The 18,985-nt window shown below is 36.5% G+C and overlaps 1 protein-coding gene across 4 annotated transcripts in view; it reads left to right on the top strand.

Moving 5' to 3' along the window:
* PDE10A (phosphodiesterase 10A) overlaps positions 1-18,698 on the top strand; it is a 200,923-nt gene extending 182,225 nt beyond the window's left edge. For all 4 annotated transcript variants that reach the window (XM_064509225.1, XM_026109843.2, XM_064509226.1 and 1 more), the window contains exons 19-22: positions 40-151; positions 3,401-3,481; positions 8,694-8,782; positions 14,162-18,698. In XM_064509225.1, the coding sequence (XP_064365295.1) occupies positions 40-151; positions 3,401-3,481; positions 8,694-8,782; positions 14,162-14,279 (400 nt within the window). In that variant the 3' untranslated portion in view covers positions 14,280-18,698. The remainder of the gene's footprint in view (positions 1-39; positions 152-3,400; positions 3,482-8,693; positions 8,783-14,161) is intronic.
* The last annotated feature ends 287 nt before the right edge of the window (positions 18,699-18,985 follow it).

The raw sequence follows: 18,985 nt of genomic DNA, 5'->3' as shown, positions 1-18,985 counted from the left end.
TGATAATTAATTCTTTACCAACTTACTATTTTATTTTAGAGATCGAGTTATTGGTCTGATGATGACTGCTTGTGATTTGTGCTCTGTAACAAAGTTGTGGCCAGTTACCAGACTGACAGCCAACGATATATATGCAGAGTTCTGGGCTGAGGTATGTGCGTTTCTTTTGGTTACTCTCTTTTCTTTACAAATGGAAATATCCAGGAAGAGAAAAACACCAACAGAACGATTTGCAGTAGGTATCTTAACATGTTTGTTTTAAAGACTGTTCATTGGTGCATGCACATGTTTTGTTAATTGCTTTGAAACTCTTCAAAGAGCCAGGTTAGCTTCCTGATTTGCAGGCAGGGTTTTTTGTGCATGTTAAAGGCAGATTTAGAAAGTATGTCATAATATAAAGTGACCAAGCAACAGAACATACAAGAATTTGTAGGATTTCTTTGACTCAGTAACAGTAATTTTGAGAAGGAGCTATTTGCATTCTAGAAATGCAAAACATTAAACCAGCTTCCAGGCAGCTGCTTTCAAACACACACTTCTAAAGCTGCAGTATGGGTTCAGGAAATGCTAAAGCAAATATGACAAACCTTATAATTATTCCGATCCCAGATTTTGCATCTTCTCTGTGAGCCAGCTTGGCAACTGGGTCCTAAAGAGAGATGGTTGACCTTTTAATATACTGAGTTACTTCACAGATAAGATTATTGAGATTCCAAACATGGCATTGAGGTGTGCTATGTGATCACGTCCATAAATAAAGATGCAATCTCTTACATGTCTTATGCTGAGGAATAAATGCTCTATTTGTTTAACTTTGAAGATGAAAGAAAGACTACTTTGTGGATATAAGGAATAAATTCCTGAGGGGGTTGCCTAGAGTTGTATTCTGCAGTTTCAGAATATATGTAGTATTTTCAGAACTGGTATTGAACACGTGTGTGTAAGCTGTGGTTCTTTTCTGTTACGTGCCCTGTGGAAGTGGGCAGAATTCGGTGGACTTACTTCTGGTTTACATAGATGTAAAATTGAAATCAGGTTTGCAGAGTCGATGTAGCATGCATGTAACATGGAGGTTTGTCCTGCCTGTTGCATGTTTTTTATGAAATCCAAAATGTGCATGGCTTGTGGTTTTTTTATTTATTTTTGTCGCATTCTAAATGTTCTTACATGCTTAATTATGAACAGCTCAGACCACAATGAAATGTTTGAAAACTGCAAACTTTATAAACTCAAAGATCTAGTTCAGTAGTCCTTTTATAAAATGACAGCACTGAAAAGTGAGTATTCTTACAAGTAGTATAATGGATGTATAATATTAATGTGCCTCACTGGTTGCATACTCAATTTGTTGCAAAAAGACTCTTCTTTTTTTAACTGCCAGTCTTATGAACTCAGTGTGGAACGAAGGAAGCAAGCAGGACCAAGAAGGATCTTTCTTCCCCCCGCTCCCAACAATAATAAAGATAGAATTATGGGCAGAATTGAGTGCGTCCAAATTTTAACTTGTTTTGTAACCCAGGGATGAGTTAATAATGATAGTGCTTATAAAACATTAATATTTAATGGAGCAAATTTACATTAAAAGTTATGGTCAGAAATTGAAATCTGTAATTGACATGTTACTGAATCTCTTTTAAGAAGAGGTTATGACAGATGTCAGGAGTTGCATTTGTTGTGGTGCAGTCAAGATAGCTGACAAATCTAACCATACATCTAAATGCTTCTCTAAAATAGAAAACTGGGGACAGATGTAGAGAAAATCCGAGGAATGCTAAGTAGGAAGTTTAGATTGCATTTCACTGCAGAAATTGTTACCTAATTGGGAGAAAAAAGTAAACTCTAGAAAAGCTGTAATTTTGATTAGATTGAATGGCTGTATTACAGTTCTAAATACAGGGAAAAAAGTTGTTTCCATTTTCTGCTCGAGTTCATCATCTTTATATGCTGAATAAATTATTAGAGGATTTTTATAATAAGTTTTCAATATGTAATTATTAAAACAATAAATGACTGCAGAGGAAGTTGCAGCAATTTTGCAGTACCTCACACTGTTGACTTTTTTTTTTCCATTGAATGAAGCCTAATGTTTTCAGCAAAGTTTGACCTCTTGATACGACTTCATCATGAAGATTTCCCACAGTGCTACAACTTGAGCAAAATAATGTTTGCCGATCAATTATATAGGATTACAGGCTTGCATAAGCTGTCTGTTGTAATTTTTTGTGAGATATGAGGAAGTAGGTAGTTGTTAAACCCTTTAAGCAGTATTTTTTTGAATAGACTTATAGTAAGCCAGTCTATTTCTATACCTGTACTCCAGGTACAATGATACAAACTTCTTGGTTTAGAATTTCAACTTTCTTTTTGATCATGGTCATCAACTATGGGGATAAAAAGAGTATTTTTTTTACAGCATACCTTGTATAGTAATGCATCACATTTGTGTTGGTACATACCTTTTTCTTTCAAGGTAGAATGATGAACATAGTTCTGAGCTTTGTTCAGTTTTGGCATAATCTATGAGAAGCTGGACAGCTTTCTCAAAGCTTCCAGTGTTTCCAAGACACTTCATACTATGTTAACCAGAGAGCTTATAATTGCATGAATTAGATATGCATTAAATGGTGTAGCGTTGAGGGTATGATCACTGAGACTGACTGCAATCTTGACCAATCAACAGCAGTACTTCAAGCAAATGGGAGAAAATTAAATTTTGCTTACAGGAGACACACAAAAATTGTTTACAATTCCTAAATAACAATCCACTGAATTTCTGTGCTGAGGGTTCTTCCAGGTTTCTTTTTAATCAGCTGGGGAAGGAGGTGTTTTCTCTTACTTCTTTTGAAAATAAAATGTCTGACAAGCTAAACAGTGAATAGATGCAATGATTCTAACCTCTCTAACTACTTGGTGAGGCAAATATGGGGCATGAGAACACAGCACAAACAGACATTAATTCAGAAATAGCTTTGTGATTGCATCTCTTTTTGGTTAACCACAGCAGCATAGCACCATAGTAATAGGTGATGTCATAGCCAAATGTGCAGGAGGGAATCAACTTCAGGAAGCCTTCATCATTTCTGAGCTCAAGGTAGTTTTGAAGCTGAAAAACAGAAAGGCAATCGTTGACTACTCAGCTCACACCAGAATTAATTTATTCTATTGCAGACTTAAGGTGCCAAAATGCTTCCTTGGAAGAGAGTGTTGGCAGTTGGAATTTGACTTGATATAATCTCATGAGAAAGGTGTGATAAATTGTCTTCTGGAGGTGCCTTTGTTGACTGTAGAGGAAACCTAGAAAACTAACTTAGACAACTAACTAACTAACTAACTAACTAACACTCTCTCTCTCTCTCTCCTCTCTTTCTCTTCCTCCCCCCACCCCCCTCCTTTTGCCCAGGGTGATGAAATGAAGAAAACAGGTATTCAGCCTATTCCTATGATGGACAGAGACAAGAAGGATGAAGTCCCTCAGGGTCAAGTATGAACTCTTTTTGTAAAATGATACATGTTTTATAGTGTTAATACAAAAGTTTTTATATACATGTTTTATATGTTACATATATTATTGACTACTGTATTGATGTTAGGATATGTGTGTGTCCTGCTGAATTCTGTTCTCTGCCTTCAAATCAGAGCCGGTCTTTTTAAGTAGCAGTAGAAAACTTTTTTTCAAAGACATTACTGAAACAACAATATGCTGTTTGCTGCTGCCCTGAAATACTGTATAACATAGCTCTACTTCCTGTAACAGAATAAGACTGTGATTCTGTGAAGACTTCAGGTATGGTTTAAACGTGATAAAATATTTCCAGTGTGAAAGCATCATGTAGTTTCAATAAGAAAAGTGAAGTCTGTCTTCAGGTTAGACTTAATGCTGATTATATGTTAGTGCTTTTATGTTCTCATAATTTCCAGTGAAGCCATTTATGTCTTATTACTATTCTTATTTCCTTCCCCTGAAACAGATATTCTGAGCAGTGGTGACAGGCCTCTGGCATAGTTGTATTTTTTTGAAAACTAATGTTGCTTTTGGATACAATCTGTTCCATCTTATATGATAAATGGTTGGATAAGGAGATACAAATGCTTAGGAATGGCAGTCTCTCCTTTCATCCATATCATCAAGTAAAATATTGAAGAAGTATTGAGAAAACAAATGACTAAATTTCTGAAAAGTTATAGAGTCATGAATACCAAGCAGAGATTTGAATAGACAGATGGCACTCATCTGGCATACAGTCAAATATTTACTATGTCATGACATTTTAATTTGCAAATTAATTCAGGTGAGCTTTGGCATTAGGCACTGGTATGTGGATTAAAGACTACCTGTAAGATAAATCCACAGCAAAAGATTAAATGGGATTTCTGGTTAGGTAACAAAGGATGTGAAGTCTTTTGTCAAATATTTTTAATACAGTTTTGTTGAGGACTTAGTCTGAGTGGTTGTTGAAGTAATCTGCAAGGGGATCAGATACTTGGAGACAGGCCATAAGATAACATAGGAGACTAGCTGCTCATGGCCAAATTCAGACCCTGGTGCTGGCCATTGAATCTCTCTGCAGCCCTTTACAGGCTATGTGGTCTTCATAAGGTGTTCTATAAAAGAGCATTATTGTGTAATGTGCATGTCTTAGAAAAGTTTTGAGGCATAGCTAAAGTAATGTTAGTGAAGTACTGTGGAAGAATGCAAGAAAAAGCAACTCAGCACTGTAGCAGCATAGAGAACTTTGCAAATCCATGGCGCTTTCCTGTATTCACAGTCCTCTGAATTGTGATTCACAGGTTTTTCTGCAGGTCTCATGAAGGAGGTCTGTCATGAATATCTAGGGTATCCTAATACAAGTGCAATGAAAGTCACCTGTTTCATTCTTCATACTCAGTCGTGCGCAATTTTGAGAAGTGTCATTAACACTTTTCCTACTTAGTAAGTGACTACTTCCACTCGTAGAAAACAGTTTTCACTGTTTTGTCCTGGATGCAAATTGAACTGCTTCGCCTGTTCCTGGTTAAAATATTTATATTCAGATTGTGAAATATTTGTGTTCTTAGGCTAGTACTATTTCATTAGTGTTTTGGATAACTACAGGCATTGGTTTTTGATATTCTCAAAGACAATAATATGAAGAGATTCTTGAGGATAAGCATTAAAAAGTAAATTTAAGAGTCTCAATTGTCTGATTTAAAAACTTTTAAAACTGTTTGTGTATTGATTTTCCTTTGCACAACAGTGCAGCAAAGTACGCAGCAGTGAGTGCTGTTTTCTGCTTTTCCTAGAGAAAAAGTGTTTCAAAAACATGCATTCAAGAAGAAAAAGGTCTTTGAATTAACTTTTTTGAATAAACACGCTTATTAGTTCTTCTTCTGACTATCAGGACAAAGAAAAGTAAATTCAAATTGTCCATTGTCTACTTATGTACTGCGTACATATGTGTGTGTGTGTGTGTAAGACTTTTGTGCTTTCAGTGACTTCTGAAACTTAAAATGGCAATAGCTAGCAAAAAGCCTTTCAATTGCTCCAAAATGAAAGGCAGTATTTAAAAAAGTAGAAACAAAGTACCGAAAATCTTTGTAGATTAAACATTTGGTTTAAGAGAGAGTATAGAAGTTTTTATGTTCTGAAACACAACTGTTGCAGTATGCTGCATCATGTTTTTAGCATAAAATTCATCATTCTTGTAAGGAATTAGCAGTGAATTTATTGAATTTGTATGTCTAGTATGAGCCTAACAAGAGAAGATACGTTTTTCTGCACTTGTTTTATTTTTCCACAAGCTGTTTTAGTTATCTTTGAACTTCTTCAAAAGTATATAGTATTCTTCCTGGCATTTGTGAAAGAATTGTTAATGGGGTGAAAGCACAGATCGATGAAATATACTTTTTCTCCCCCCGCTTTATACCTTCCTGAACATTGTTTGAAATGCTCTCCTCATCAGGTTCTTTTTCACTTTGTTCTCTGTTCTGTGCTTCTTAATAGTATTACAGTAAGATATTAAGAAAAGTAGGAGGGGAAAAAAACAACTCCAGGAGTCTAGTTTTAGCTGTGATATCTCACAGCAATGGTATGGCAAAATGTGAGATTTAGGACATGTATAGTTCTGTGGAAGTAAGCTTTGCTGTATTTCTGTGGACATGGAAGAATTCAATGAAGTATTATCATGCGTTTCCTTGGGCTTAAACAAAAAGTATTAATGGAATTGGGATCCTGTATTTTTATGTGGATTTTAATTATAGCATTAATACCTTACTTAAATGGCAGTGGTGGTTAGGAAAGGAGGATATGTATAAAAATGTAATGTCTGGGGAAGAAAAAAATCCCGCTTCAGTTATTATCTTTGGTGATAGTAGTCTGTGCTTAGTTCTTCCTCTCACTTGGGTGGTTGGATCAGTTGATCTCTGTAGTGACTGGCAGCCTTTGCAGCAGAACTCATTTAAGTCTCTGAATTTGGTCTTTTCCTGCTGTGGAGTCTGCACTAAAGATTGATTCTAACTCAGTAAAGATCCCATTAGCCTCTTTTCTGCCTCTCCTTGGAGAAGTTAAGCAGTGTTTGCAATTGCCCTGAGAGAGGAGGGGGTGCTCTGAGGGGGGTTTCTGCCTTACCCTTCACTGGAGCCATGAATGCCTCTCACCTTCACAGGCTAAGAATTTTGGAACTTATGAAGAAAATACAAATGCCAAAATTACGCCGTGACCTGAACACTCATTTGCTAGGCAAGTCAAGCCAGCCTGAGTAATGAAGGGAGAGAGGACAAACACATGCTCCAATCGCTCACAACTTCTTTCAGGAACAGTTTTCAGGTTGAAAATGAAAAAGTTTCTCTTACGCAGCGAGGATTGAAATGTTAAAGTGATTTGTTTTTTAAAATGTTTCTGTCTGAAAGTTAAAGATCCATTCTCAAAGCTAGTTAGTGTTTAGCATGCACAGTTGAAAAAACAGTAGCAATTTCTTTCAGGAAAAAAAGTATTTTGATGCCCTAGTTCCTCCTTCTAATGCATCTTAGGAGATATGTTCACTGCCTCTCCTGCAGTGACTTCAATATGTTCCTTGCATCTGAGTGAACTCTAAGCTGTATACTTGGGTATACAGTACTTTCTGGCCACAGCAATATAAAACTTAGTCTGGAATCATTTGTCCAGCTAATCCAAACATTTTACAAAAGGCATTTGTGTGAATTTGTTTTGGTCAAAAATGCAAACTCTCTCAAAGGGATGTTTTTAATTTGCTTAGCTTTATTGAAAACCAAATCCACTGAGCCTTTTGGGTTTTTCCTGCTTGTTTTTTTTCATTTTAACTTAAAAGTTTTCAGGGCCTAAAGGAACACATTTTATTGTAAATACTGAGATTCCAAAGAGAAGGATATTTGGAATATATTTTAGATGAATTTAATTTTGTTAGAATCTTTTGCGTTTTGCTATACATCACACTTTTAGACTCAACTGGAAAGTCTACAGTGTGACTGTACCTAACATCCCCTTTATAATTTATGGTAGGTATGCAGCAACCTGCTGCTTTATAGTGAAATAAAATAGCCCCCTTTAAAACAAACAAACAACACATAGGATGAAAACAAATGACCCACTGTAGATCCTTTCTGTTGCATCATGTTTACTTTAACTCAGACTGTTGGCTTCTCAGATCAGAAACTTTGTCTTATTTTTTTTAAAGTACAAAATGGACCACTTTACATAGCAGTATGGGAGCGGTATTGATGGAGGTGAGAGCAAGAGTTGTTCTCTGATTTCTGAATAAGTGCCAATATTCAGATGGTAAAAAAGAGACTTTTATCAAATTCTTTGATCACAGTAAGACACATGGGATTTCAATAAGACACATTTAAAACTCTGTCTGAAGAAACGGACCATAGTGCACTTGTGTGACTATGATGAGAGTCTGGCATAAACGAACGATGTTATAACAGGTCTGAATTTAAGCTGTTATCCGTGCTTACGTGTAAGTAGCATTTTTGAAAAAATCCCTCTTGTGTCAGGACAATTCAGCTGTTAACATGGTAGCCATCATAGAACCCTTAGCTTAGATTAATCAGATATCATTAACAAAGTGTTGATCTTATCTTTTCTGAATAGATTTATATCATTTTTATATAAATACATATCACAGCCACTTATATGAGGATAAACAGCAAAAACAAATACTGGTCACAGTGAGCAGTTTTTTGGAATTTTCCAAAGGTGCAAAGCCCTTAGCATCTCAAGTAATTGAGCTATTGCAGAGGACATCAGGCAAGTCCAGAATCTGACCATCTTTTGCAAATGCTGCACAACCTGCCTTTAAAAAAAAAAAACAAAACAAACAAACCCCAAAACTTCTTTTCTATCACAAGAGTAACGTTGGCAAAAGTGGTTCCATCTACACCCAAAAATCCAGGCAGATCCCAACCCAAGCAAATCAACTGAATTATAAAAGGCCCTGTAGTAAGTCTTACCTGAAGCAGCCATGTTCAATCATGAGAGAGAGAGACACTTAAGCAACTTGTAATTGGCAGAGACTTTGCTGTTTATGCTTCATTTTAAAGTATTCAGATATTAAGATGATGTGCAGAAGTATGAACTACTAACATAAATAGTAATTAAATAAGTAGTCAACTAGCTTTTAGCTAGTAAGCTGTCAACTTTCAGCATTGTACTTTGGCTTTACTTAACTACTTTCTTTCATTGCTGTTTTTCATAGATTGGGTTCTACAATGCTGTAGCCATTCCATGTTATACCACACTTGCACAGATCTTTCCTCCAACTGGGCCACTACTCCGAGCATGCAGGTGAGTAAATGTACGGGTTTTGGCACAGCATGTAGCTTGGTTAAGGAAAAAAGAAACCAGCTTCGCAAGTCTGTTTGGAAATACAGACCTTTAATTTTAGAATTTGCATGTAGATAAACAGATATACATCTCATTGTTAATCTATCCAGAAACCCAAAGGTGATAACTACTGGCTGGGACTATCCAACATAGCTCTACAGACACAGCTGATTAAGATGCGTTTGATGCCAAAAGCATTTAGAGAGAAACAGGTTCAGTTATTATGTATTCCCATCTAGGCTGGTTCAGTGCAATTTCCCTCTGTATCCTTTTCACCTCAGTATTGTTCTAACAACTAAGATTGGCTAGAAAACAAGAATTCTGTTTCATAAAAAATGCTGTAGTCTTGGCATGTGGTTTTATTTCATGTCAGAACATTCATATTAAAAAGCAGAGAAAGAAAAGAGAGCCCCAGTTTAGAATAGTCAGTAACTGGGCACATGAGTAGTACCACTGCGATATGTGTGAGGCAGGTTTAATTTTGTCCTTCTAATCACCGAGAATGTAGGTTGGGATCTTCTGCAGGAGAGAAGTGTCCTTAACTAATTGGCTGCTTCTACCATTCTACCAGATGGTGAATCTCTTTGTAGGTAGCTCTGACCAATAATTATATCCTGCAGCTTAGCAATCTTCCCTGGCAAAATGTCTGTTGAAACCAGTAGGCTTTATTAAAAAATTTCAGGTTAATCAGTATTCTCTCTCTAAGGAAAAACAGTTGGTTGGTAAATGCTGGCAATTTTCAGTCATATCCAGGTTTTTCCACGCTCTTACTAACACCTCTTTCTTTAGCTGTGTTTTTTTTTTTTTTAGTTTTTCACCCTCCTGTTTTGGCCCTAAATTCTTCTTGCAAAGACAGGATTGAGGTTTTTCTTTATCCTGTATGGCAGCTCCACCTACTCTGTCACTTTCCTGACCTTTTGGGCTAAAGAATCAGTGTGAAATAGCAGAAGGATATCCACTGTTTACAAACACTGTGAAGTTTTGAACTTCGCTTAGTTTCTGGACAATACTGAGACGCAAACTAGTCCTCACACATAAAAACTCACAGTTCATCCCTCCAGCTTAATCTTTTCTCTTTCTTCCTGCCTAAACAAGAAAACATTCTCTCCCTCGCAGAATTTTTTTTTAATTCTAAGAAATCCAGTGTGTCCTCGTCCTCTGCTCTTCTGCATATCGAGGTGAGGCCATCAATTGCTTGATTGTTATCCAGCAACAAGCTTTACTTCAGTTTCACCAGGTGGTCTTCTCTCTTAACATTTTTTTAGCACTTGGAGTAATGTCACTTGAAGATCTTAAATCAAGGCTAGGTGTACTGCTAAAAGAGATATGGGCTTAATGTGTAGTTAGTCTGGTGAAATTCCCAAGGCCTGTCTTCTTCCAGGCAGTCAGGCTAGATGATCCTTGTAGTAGTGTCTTTTGTTCTGAGAAGTTTTGAAAATAACAACTTCCGGTAAATAATAGGCAATAATTTGTTATCCTAAGTTGAATAATGTGGAAGTATTCCTAAGTACATATTTCAGTGGTTCCATCACTTACAATACAGCATTAAACTCTTCTCTAGTTTCAAAATGCTGCAGAGTATTATCATAATGATATCAAAGTCCAAATCCTGTTTTGGAATTCAGAGTTACAGTACTGGGTAGGAATGTGTACTCCCTGAGCCATGCTGACCTAATGCAAAGTTGTTGATAGTTTGATTATAGTTGATTGAATAATATGTACTCTGACAAAATAAGAAGAGTTGCTTTCAGTGCAAAATCAGAGAACATGAAGTAAACTGTAGAACTACTTACAAACCTTTCGATCTTTACAAGGCCATGAGTCATCCAGCTGCTTAACAGAGAGGTAGTCTGAGATCTTGAAGGTTCTCCAACTGCTGTATTTGTAATCCTTGCTTGAAGGCATGGTGCTAGATGGTCTTCAGGTGTAGTGATGGCTGAAAGCAAGTTGTTGGTTATTTGGTCCATGTAACTGCAACACAGTTACAGACTACAACAGCATCATCTATAATACCAAGCGTTAGAAATGCAGTCATGTTCATCATGAGTGTTTCCAGTTACTTGTTTATATTTAAGCTAATGAATTTTATCAAACTGCTTTAAATATGTGACAATTTTGAATCTTTTTGTATTAAGTATTTGTCAACATCTGGGTGAACTTTCACTCCTAAAATCAGTATCTATATGATTTTAATATAAAAATGTCTTGTGGAGTCCATATGATCAATGGAGTAATCTGAGTGTGTATGTCAGGAAAGTTCTATTACTAGTACAGTCAAATGGGGGGTCTTAAAAATGGTTTTGCACTTCCTTTGGAAGTGTTTGCATAAGCCTGCCAGTATCTTTTGTAGGAAGTTTAGCACTGTTAGTCCCCTTAATGGGGACTGAGGCATGGAGAAGCTGGGCTGAGTGCTTAAGGCTACACAACATCTTTTACAGGACCAGGGTTCCAGGAAGACCTGTGTCTTTTGATTTCTCACCACATCCCCAAATGAGGCTTATTTTCAAAAGTAACATGTAATACCTGATGTCTCATTTTTCATTACACAGCTAAGGAGATTGAAAGTTGATTTATAGGGTGCCAAGCACTCACATATATACATGCTCTTGATGGAGGGTGCATCATAATTCTGACAAGCAAGCACGAGCATCTTTTCAAGAGTGGGTTTTTCTGCAAAGAGTGGGATGTCTGAAGTAATAGCAATCAGACTCCTAGCAAAGATTATATGGGTGTTTTCTGTTCTATGAATTATGTTTATTGTTTGGAATTGCAGATGATATATTTCTGAAAGGTGCCCCAGCATAATCTCCAAACTGGGCACAGCTCTGTATGGTCACAGCCTTAGCTACATCTCCCCACCCTGCTCTTGTACATTCCCTAAATTAAGCTTGCAGTGACACAGAACTGGGAACTGCATGCATGGATGGAAGTTTAAGATCTCCATAAGTCAGAAGAGCTTTCTGAAAAACTATACCCTCACATAAGGTCCTCTGATGTGTGGTTTGATAGTTTAACAGCTGTGCCTTGAAATTACCCTTTGCAGACCTACCTGAAACTGTTAGCACAAGTTGAGGAGGAAGTGTTGAGAGCTGTGTTCAGATTCGGAGGTCCTGACTAGAAATTCCAAGAACACAGATCAAACTTCAACTCCTTAATTATCAAAATGTGCATGTTTTGCAGGGTTTGGGTCCAGAGCATTTCAAATAGTTGAGCTGCATGAATTTTTTGAGGGGTAAATGGTATTCAGTGCAATGAGAGGCACGCAGCCTCATTTCTATTTGGTATTGCCTCAGCTGCTGACTGAGCTGATTTTGATATCACGCCTACACCAGTAGTGCTCGTTCTTGGAATGCAATGTTAAGCTGCGTTAAGCAATGTCCTTGAGTTGTTTGGAACGCAGACACCAGCTGCAAATAATAGCAACAGAAGCAGCCAAGGCAGCATGTCAGCATCAAGGCTTTTATTTTGAGAACCTCTGGGTATTTATTCCAGGCACTTAGGAGCCAGGGCTTCATTGGGAGCACAAAGGCAAATGAATCGTATGATCTGCACCTTAAAGAAAAGATAAAGAGTATCAGTCACTGATTTCCCTGAAGTAAGGTAGTAATTTATTCCACATTTTTAAATACTCTCTTACCTACAAAGTATTTATTTTCTTACTGAGAAAATTTTTCAATATGTGATGTATTCTGTGTAGACCAAAACTATCATCCACCTGTGTAATAGTGTCTGAAAGAAGCTGTATGGGTCTTTTGTAGCCTACTTACTCAGAAGGCATACCAAAGTGGCAGACCGGTTCTGGGAGTAAGATCTGAATTTTCTTTCTTTTAGTTTAGACCAAATATTCTTAAACAATTTTCCATGTACTTTCAGGTTTCTGAATTCTTGCTGAAATGGATACAATTTAAGAATATTTTGGTTGCAATTCTCCTTGTTATTTTCCTAGTTTCTGGAAAGGAACCTAGAAATAGTAACAGCCCAGTTTTTCTAATCCTCAGTGCCTGGTTGTATTAGCCGAGATTCAGCACCATATTAACTCTGGCTACATGACTCTAGTTGGCCTGGAGCACTGGCAGCACAAGTTTCCATCTGCCTTCAAAAAATGATGTAGATGTTCCCCTAGAGGGCACCAGCTTCCTTTGGTAGACTCCATCAAATTGTTTCTTCCCCCATCCCTAGAAATTGCAACATTTTGTCTTCTTACCAGTTTCCTGTGCTTCCAGCTTGCTTATTGCTGTGTTTTATCAACTGTTTCAGCAAAGCTGTGACACACAAATCGGGAGAGCTCTGCCACATAAATTCAGATATAATATGACACATAACATATACGGCCATAGTAGTTTTACCATCCTGTTTGTTTTAAGACACCTAAGAATCGTTGTGTTAGTAACTAGTTACTTGATTGTATGAAATTTAAACTGTTGAGCTTGCTCACTTTCTCTCTGTGTTTGAAAACTGAATGGTAGATTTGGGCCATGTGTTATTGTATGGTCCACAACTGGATATCATCAACATAGATGTCCAAATCACTCGAGTGATCCGAGTATATGGCAAGTAAGATTATGGGTCTATATTCCCTTCAGATCATTGTAATGTTACCAGCTTAATATCTCAACATTTTATAGCTTATGAAACCAAAATTTGGACTTGAGCATTGGCCAACCTGTGAGACAATGGAAAAATTTTATCTTCAGGAAAGGATAATCTTTTGCTGTAGTAGACTGATCATGCGACCACCACATTAGTATCTAAAAGTTGATGCTACAGTGTTGGCATGCAGCGTTTTATATATTGTCAACTAGTCCATGTGCAGAAGTTTCAGGAGGATTTATATACTTCTGTGGTTTCCAATGAAGTTTCCTGCAAAAGTACTGGTCTCTGGTGATTTTGGAAAGGGCCAAATAATGCTCTTGTAAAAATGAAAATGTGAAGTCCTAAGTGAGGAAGGCTGCTCCTCTCCAGACTGCTATTTCATGTTCTCTACAGACATGGCTCTTGGGTCATGGTAGGGTTTTCTCTGCAACCATGAGGGCTAAAAATATTTATAATGGAAGCAAGTTCTAGGCTTCTGCTCCAGTAGTGGCTTATTCTGAGGCAAATATGCTATAGGCTTATATATAGCCAGTGTGTATACTAGCCAACAAAAATTACAAAAAGTGACAACTGCAGGGTAAAAGATGAAATAATACATTGATGACAAAAGCCTGACTGCATACCGATGTTTATATGCAACCTAAAGCTACATCTCTAAAAGCCTGGTACAGCAGCCAATATTATTAGAAGAAATCCCAGTAAGCTTATGAATAGTGCTTTACCTCTTTGACTCTTTTGCATCCCCAGGGACAATCTCAGCCAATGGGAGAAAGTGACAAGAGGAGAGGAGGCCTCTATATGGCTTCCCGCGCAGTCCCTTGCTCCCGGGACCTCTGATTCACTTCCTGTGAAGATTGATGACTGAACAGCAGCAACAGATTGCTTTAACCCTAAAAGCATCCCTTTGTTTTGGGGGTTGTTTATTTTTGTTCAGTTTTGTTTTTATTTGAAGAAGAAAAAAGAAGAGCTACAAATGCTAACTAGGAAGCAGATCTGCCTAGGAAGGTAACATCCCTGGGGTTACCTCAGCTAATGACTCTGGCGGCCAATCTCCTGACCTACACCAGTGACACAGCATGAACAGAGGGAAAACGACAACCCAGATGGTTTGGAATCAGCTAGCGAAAGAGAAGTTCTGACTTGTGAATATAAAAGACTGGCCTTCTCTCATGGGCTACAATGCTGAGGCCTTAATTTAAAACTGATGGGGGAAAAATCTTAGGGGGTACTTCTAAATTGTATCTTTCTAGTAAGGGTTTCAATGGTACTTCTATTATACTGTACTGTGGCTGGCTTTAACACCAGTGTCACTTGGGAGTTCTTGGCTATAAATAGAACAATATACCCATTGCTATTGTGAATGTTTGTGTGATCTACTTGTAATCAGTTTGAACTCTAGCAGAATCCCTGGAAACTGTAATTCTTGTTTAGGTTACAGTGAATTCTCTTGCTGTAAACTAAAGGAAAACCAACATTCAGGTTAAAGTTCTTCATTAAGCGTCAGGATGCAAATTGTCACTTGCAGGTAAATGTTGAAAGAACTAGTGATGGGGCTTTGTTCTTCAGAATGATTTAGAAACCCACACAACTCCTCCCTTTAAACACTGGAAGTGCTGGATATTTATCTCCGATAAGGAGAGATGTTGGTATAGTTTCAGGTTGGAATTTTTGTATCTGTAGTGACGGAAGTATCGGTCTAAAATTTGAATGTGACAGAGCAAAGATTCCCTTGCCTAGCTCACCAATAAGTAAAGTCATCGTGTTTATTTCTACCTGCTGAGTTGTATTTTAAAAGGTATTAAGAGACATACCTAAAGTATGTTATCTGCTGGGAACAGAAGCTGTGTCAGAAAAGTCAGGTCTAATAAGGAGGACTGTGGAACCATCAAAGTAAATCAAAAATGTTTTTGTACTGACTAGCTTTTGTGTTGCACAGTAACACTGCATGCCATCTACTGCTCTTCTCCCCCATTCCCAAACAAGTGAAATTAAAGAACTTCTCCCTTTTTCCTATTGTTTTTTTCCCCCTAGTTGAGAAAAATGTTCAGGCTTAGAACTGCTTTTTTCAATGAAAGAATAGCTGACTGAAAAAAAAAAAAAGTGCTCTGAAATACTGTGTTTACAGTTCTGTTCTGGCTTAGGCATCAGTCTTACAAACTTATGCACAGATTTTAAGACCTTACATTTAATGCCACTCTTTTGACTTTAGTGCAATTGTGCAGAGTATGTTTCAACAACACTTAATTTGCCTTCATCTTTTCCTTAAAAATAATGAAAAAAAATTCATATTGATCTGCACAGTAGTTGAAAACACACAGTCTTTGCATAACTTTTCACATACAGCCTATACTGCATTATATGCTTTTTCACAGATAATAGTCTTGTAGTGGTTCCGTGGTAACATGGCCATTTGTGTAACTGCAGTAATAGTAGTAGTGACTTAAAGACAGAATGCAGGTTCTCTTTTTTCATGTCATGTCTGTTGAGCTGTATTGCTCTAATAAGCATGCAATCTTACTGTTTCATTTAAATGACTTGGACTCTTGAGTTTTGCCTTTTGTTATGGTCGAGCACATACAGTATCTGTTTGTACATATGTACAGTATGTGATATATAATCACATAATGTATAAATGCACCTAAGCCTTTGCAGTACATAGATATCCCAGAGGTTGAGAGTTCAATATTAAGTTACCTTATTTGTGTCATACAGGTTACCCAAGAGCAGCCCCACAATTTTTTTCAGTTTGCTTTGCCACTTCTAAGTGCAGAAATTCATTGTTAGCCATAATAACCTATTTTTGGATGAAAAAAATTATAAGGAAACAATTAAACCATAGTAAATGGAACAGTATCACATATTGTGTCCTCTGCTTTAGTCCTGAGCAGTTCCGATTTAGTTGAATCATTCAGGTGAAACCTGTCAACTGCTAAATACTTAAGACACAATCCATGGTGTCCTCATGTACTTGGAAAGCATCCAAATTTATAGTGACTACAAAAATACTCTCTGGAGTTCAGATACCCCAAAAACTCAACTGAAAATTTTTCCTTCCTGGCTTATTTGCTGTTATTTTCCATCCTCCTGGAATGCTGATCTTGCCAGTGTGGCAAAAATATTCCTTGTTACATTGTGTCTGTGTTATGGAAAGTTTTTAATTAATCTTTTAGTCATTGATGATTTTGATGTCTCTAAGTACTGATACAGAACAGATTTCCCTAACGTTTATCAAATTGTCAGTAAGTTGTTCTGTTAACGCCTAAAGACAATCAGGTATTGTTCCTATCCCAACCACTTAAAATACATAGTTGTTATGGTACGGTGTCCATTGGCAGTAAAAACTTCAGTTCCAGTGGTTGAGTTTGGTTTGTTTTTCTGGTGTATAAATGGAGGAAAGTTATGACAAATAGTTACTACCTTTTAGTTACTGGCTAAATCAACAAAAATAGCCATAGCAGGCTATACTTTCTAAGTGAATTCGGTCTGTTTTATCACTTACAGAGTGCAGATTCAGACATGTAAATTTTTTGGTAGAAACAAACTTAAATGAGCACTTCCACGGTCAAAACCACCAAACATTAAATCTTTGGCGCTGCATTTGAATTTCATGACTCAAGACATGTTGAGATTTAATTGTCCAAAATTCTGGACTTGTGCTCACAAGTAGAGCAGTACGACATCTGGCTTATCAAGTTACACTGCCAAATGTGATTACTTCTAGTTTTTTTATCCTGCTAAAATTGATGTTGCATGGAATGGATAAGAATGCATTAAAAAAACCCAAGAGACCTTTTTTTCCTGGAAGAGCTAGACTTTATACTCCCATGACAACAACATTTTTATTGAAATTCCAATTGCTTTTCCCTTCTAAGCCTGGTAAAGAAAAAAGCCATCTGAAGCCATATCTGAGAGTTTCTAATGTATTGTGAAACAATACCTGAAAGAGAGGCATTAAGTGAGAAAAATAGGTGATGTAGCATTTGAGATGTTGCATATTTTACAGCCGCACTGACAGAAACTCCATTGTTATAATTAAGCTATCAATTCCTGAAGGTAGTGCAACTTTCTGCTGTAATGATTCCACTCATGGCAGTAATACTTTTATAATTAATATAATTAGTTATTTCATTAGAGAAATGCAATAGTTTTTTTAGTTTTTTTTAGTGGGAGTATATGCTAAAAAATATTTACATTGGAGGGGACATGCAGTGTGAAATTTATCTTTCTGTTTGGCACAGACTTCTTTCATGAGTTTAAGCTTAGAACAGTGTGATCAATTTGCTGTGACTACATTTAGACCACTTAGCGTTAAAATTATAGGGATAGCATATAGCACTATTCATATTAAAGAAAAAATGCAGAGGTTGTTAGATGCTCACAACAATTTTGACCCACTTGAAATAATGCATTTGCCTCAAACACTGTGATATATTAACAGTTCTGTGAAGTGGTACAATTCTTGTTCATCTAAACACAGGAAGTGACTTTCTGCACACTAGTAGAATGAAGTTCATGTTCAAAGTTTAGGTTATATATCCCAATCTAGCAAAGGCACATCAGAACTATTCTATTCTGCTTTCTGACCAAAAACTGTGCTCGATTGTAATACGGGTGTATACTCTATTGAAAAACCTAAAAAATGGACTGCTTTCTAGAGTAGATCAAACTGATTTGTAGAGTAGATTCATATATGTTCAAAATTCAGGTTGGGCTGTTACGTGAGGAAGAAAGAACTTCAAGGTAACAACATTCAACTTTACTACATTTAGTGAGCTGAAAAATTTGTTTTATATATATATATATATTTACATATATATATATATATGATACATATAAACTATCTTTGTAAAAAAAACAAATATGCAAGTGCAATAATTTAAAGAGGTCTTAACTTTGCATTTATAAATTATAAATACTGTACATGGTGTGTAATTTTTTTCATGTATTCATTTGCAGTCTTTGTATTTAAAAAACAAACCTAAACCTTTACTATTACGTTTGTACAATAGAACAGTAAGCATTTATTATGAAATAGTTAAGTTGTAAATAAATTCACAAACCAAACAGCCAGTACATATGCATATATGGGTGTCCTATTGTGAAACCTGTTTTTGCTTTTACTGCTGGCTTTAGCACAGCAAGACTACTTCTGTGGATATGTAATTATACATATAAATATATGTATGATACATAAAATATATTTAGAAATGTTCATAATTTTAATGGATATATATACATATACTTTGGTGTGAATATTACTGAATACAGAGTTTTTTTAACATTATTTTTCATGTTTATTTTTGCTGTTATTGGGCGCGGAAGTGAGGGATGGGAAGTTAGTGTGTATGTGTGCGCGCGCGTATGTGTTTATATACCACAAGTAAACCACAGGAGAATGGAATCAAAATGTAATGGAGTCCTTTAAAAAGGTGGTGCCTGTTTTTCTCTGTAATTGCAGTTTACCACTTACGGTGCATTTTCCCAACATAAATTCTTTTTGTCTGTCTGTGTGTCTTTCTGTCTGTCTGACTTCGTCTTTCTGTCTGTCTGTCTTGTTTTAACAATATATTT

Source organism: Dromaius novaehollandiae, chromosome 3 (genome assembly GCF_036370855.1).
Source record: "Dromaius novaehollandiae isolate bDroNov1 chromosome 3, bDroNov1.hap1, whole genome shotgun sequence".
NCBI classification, from domain to species: domain Eukaryota; kingdom Metazoa; phylum Chordata; class Aves; order Casuariiformes; family Dromaiidae; genus Dromaius; species Dromaius novaehollandiae.
The sequence above is the reverse complement of the archived record's forward strand: the minus strand, read 5'-3'. Positions and strand labels throughout refer to the sequence as shown.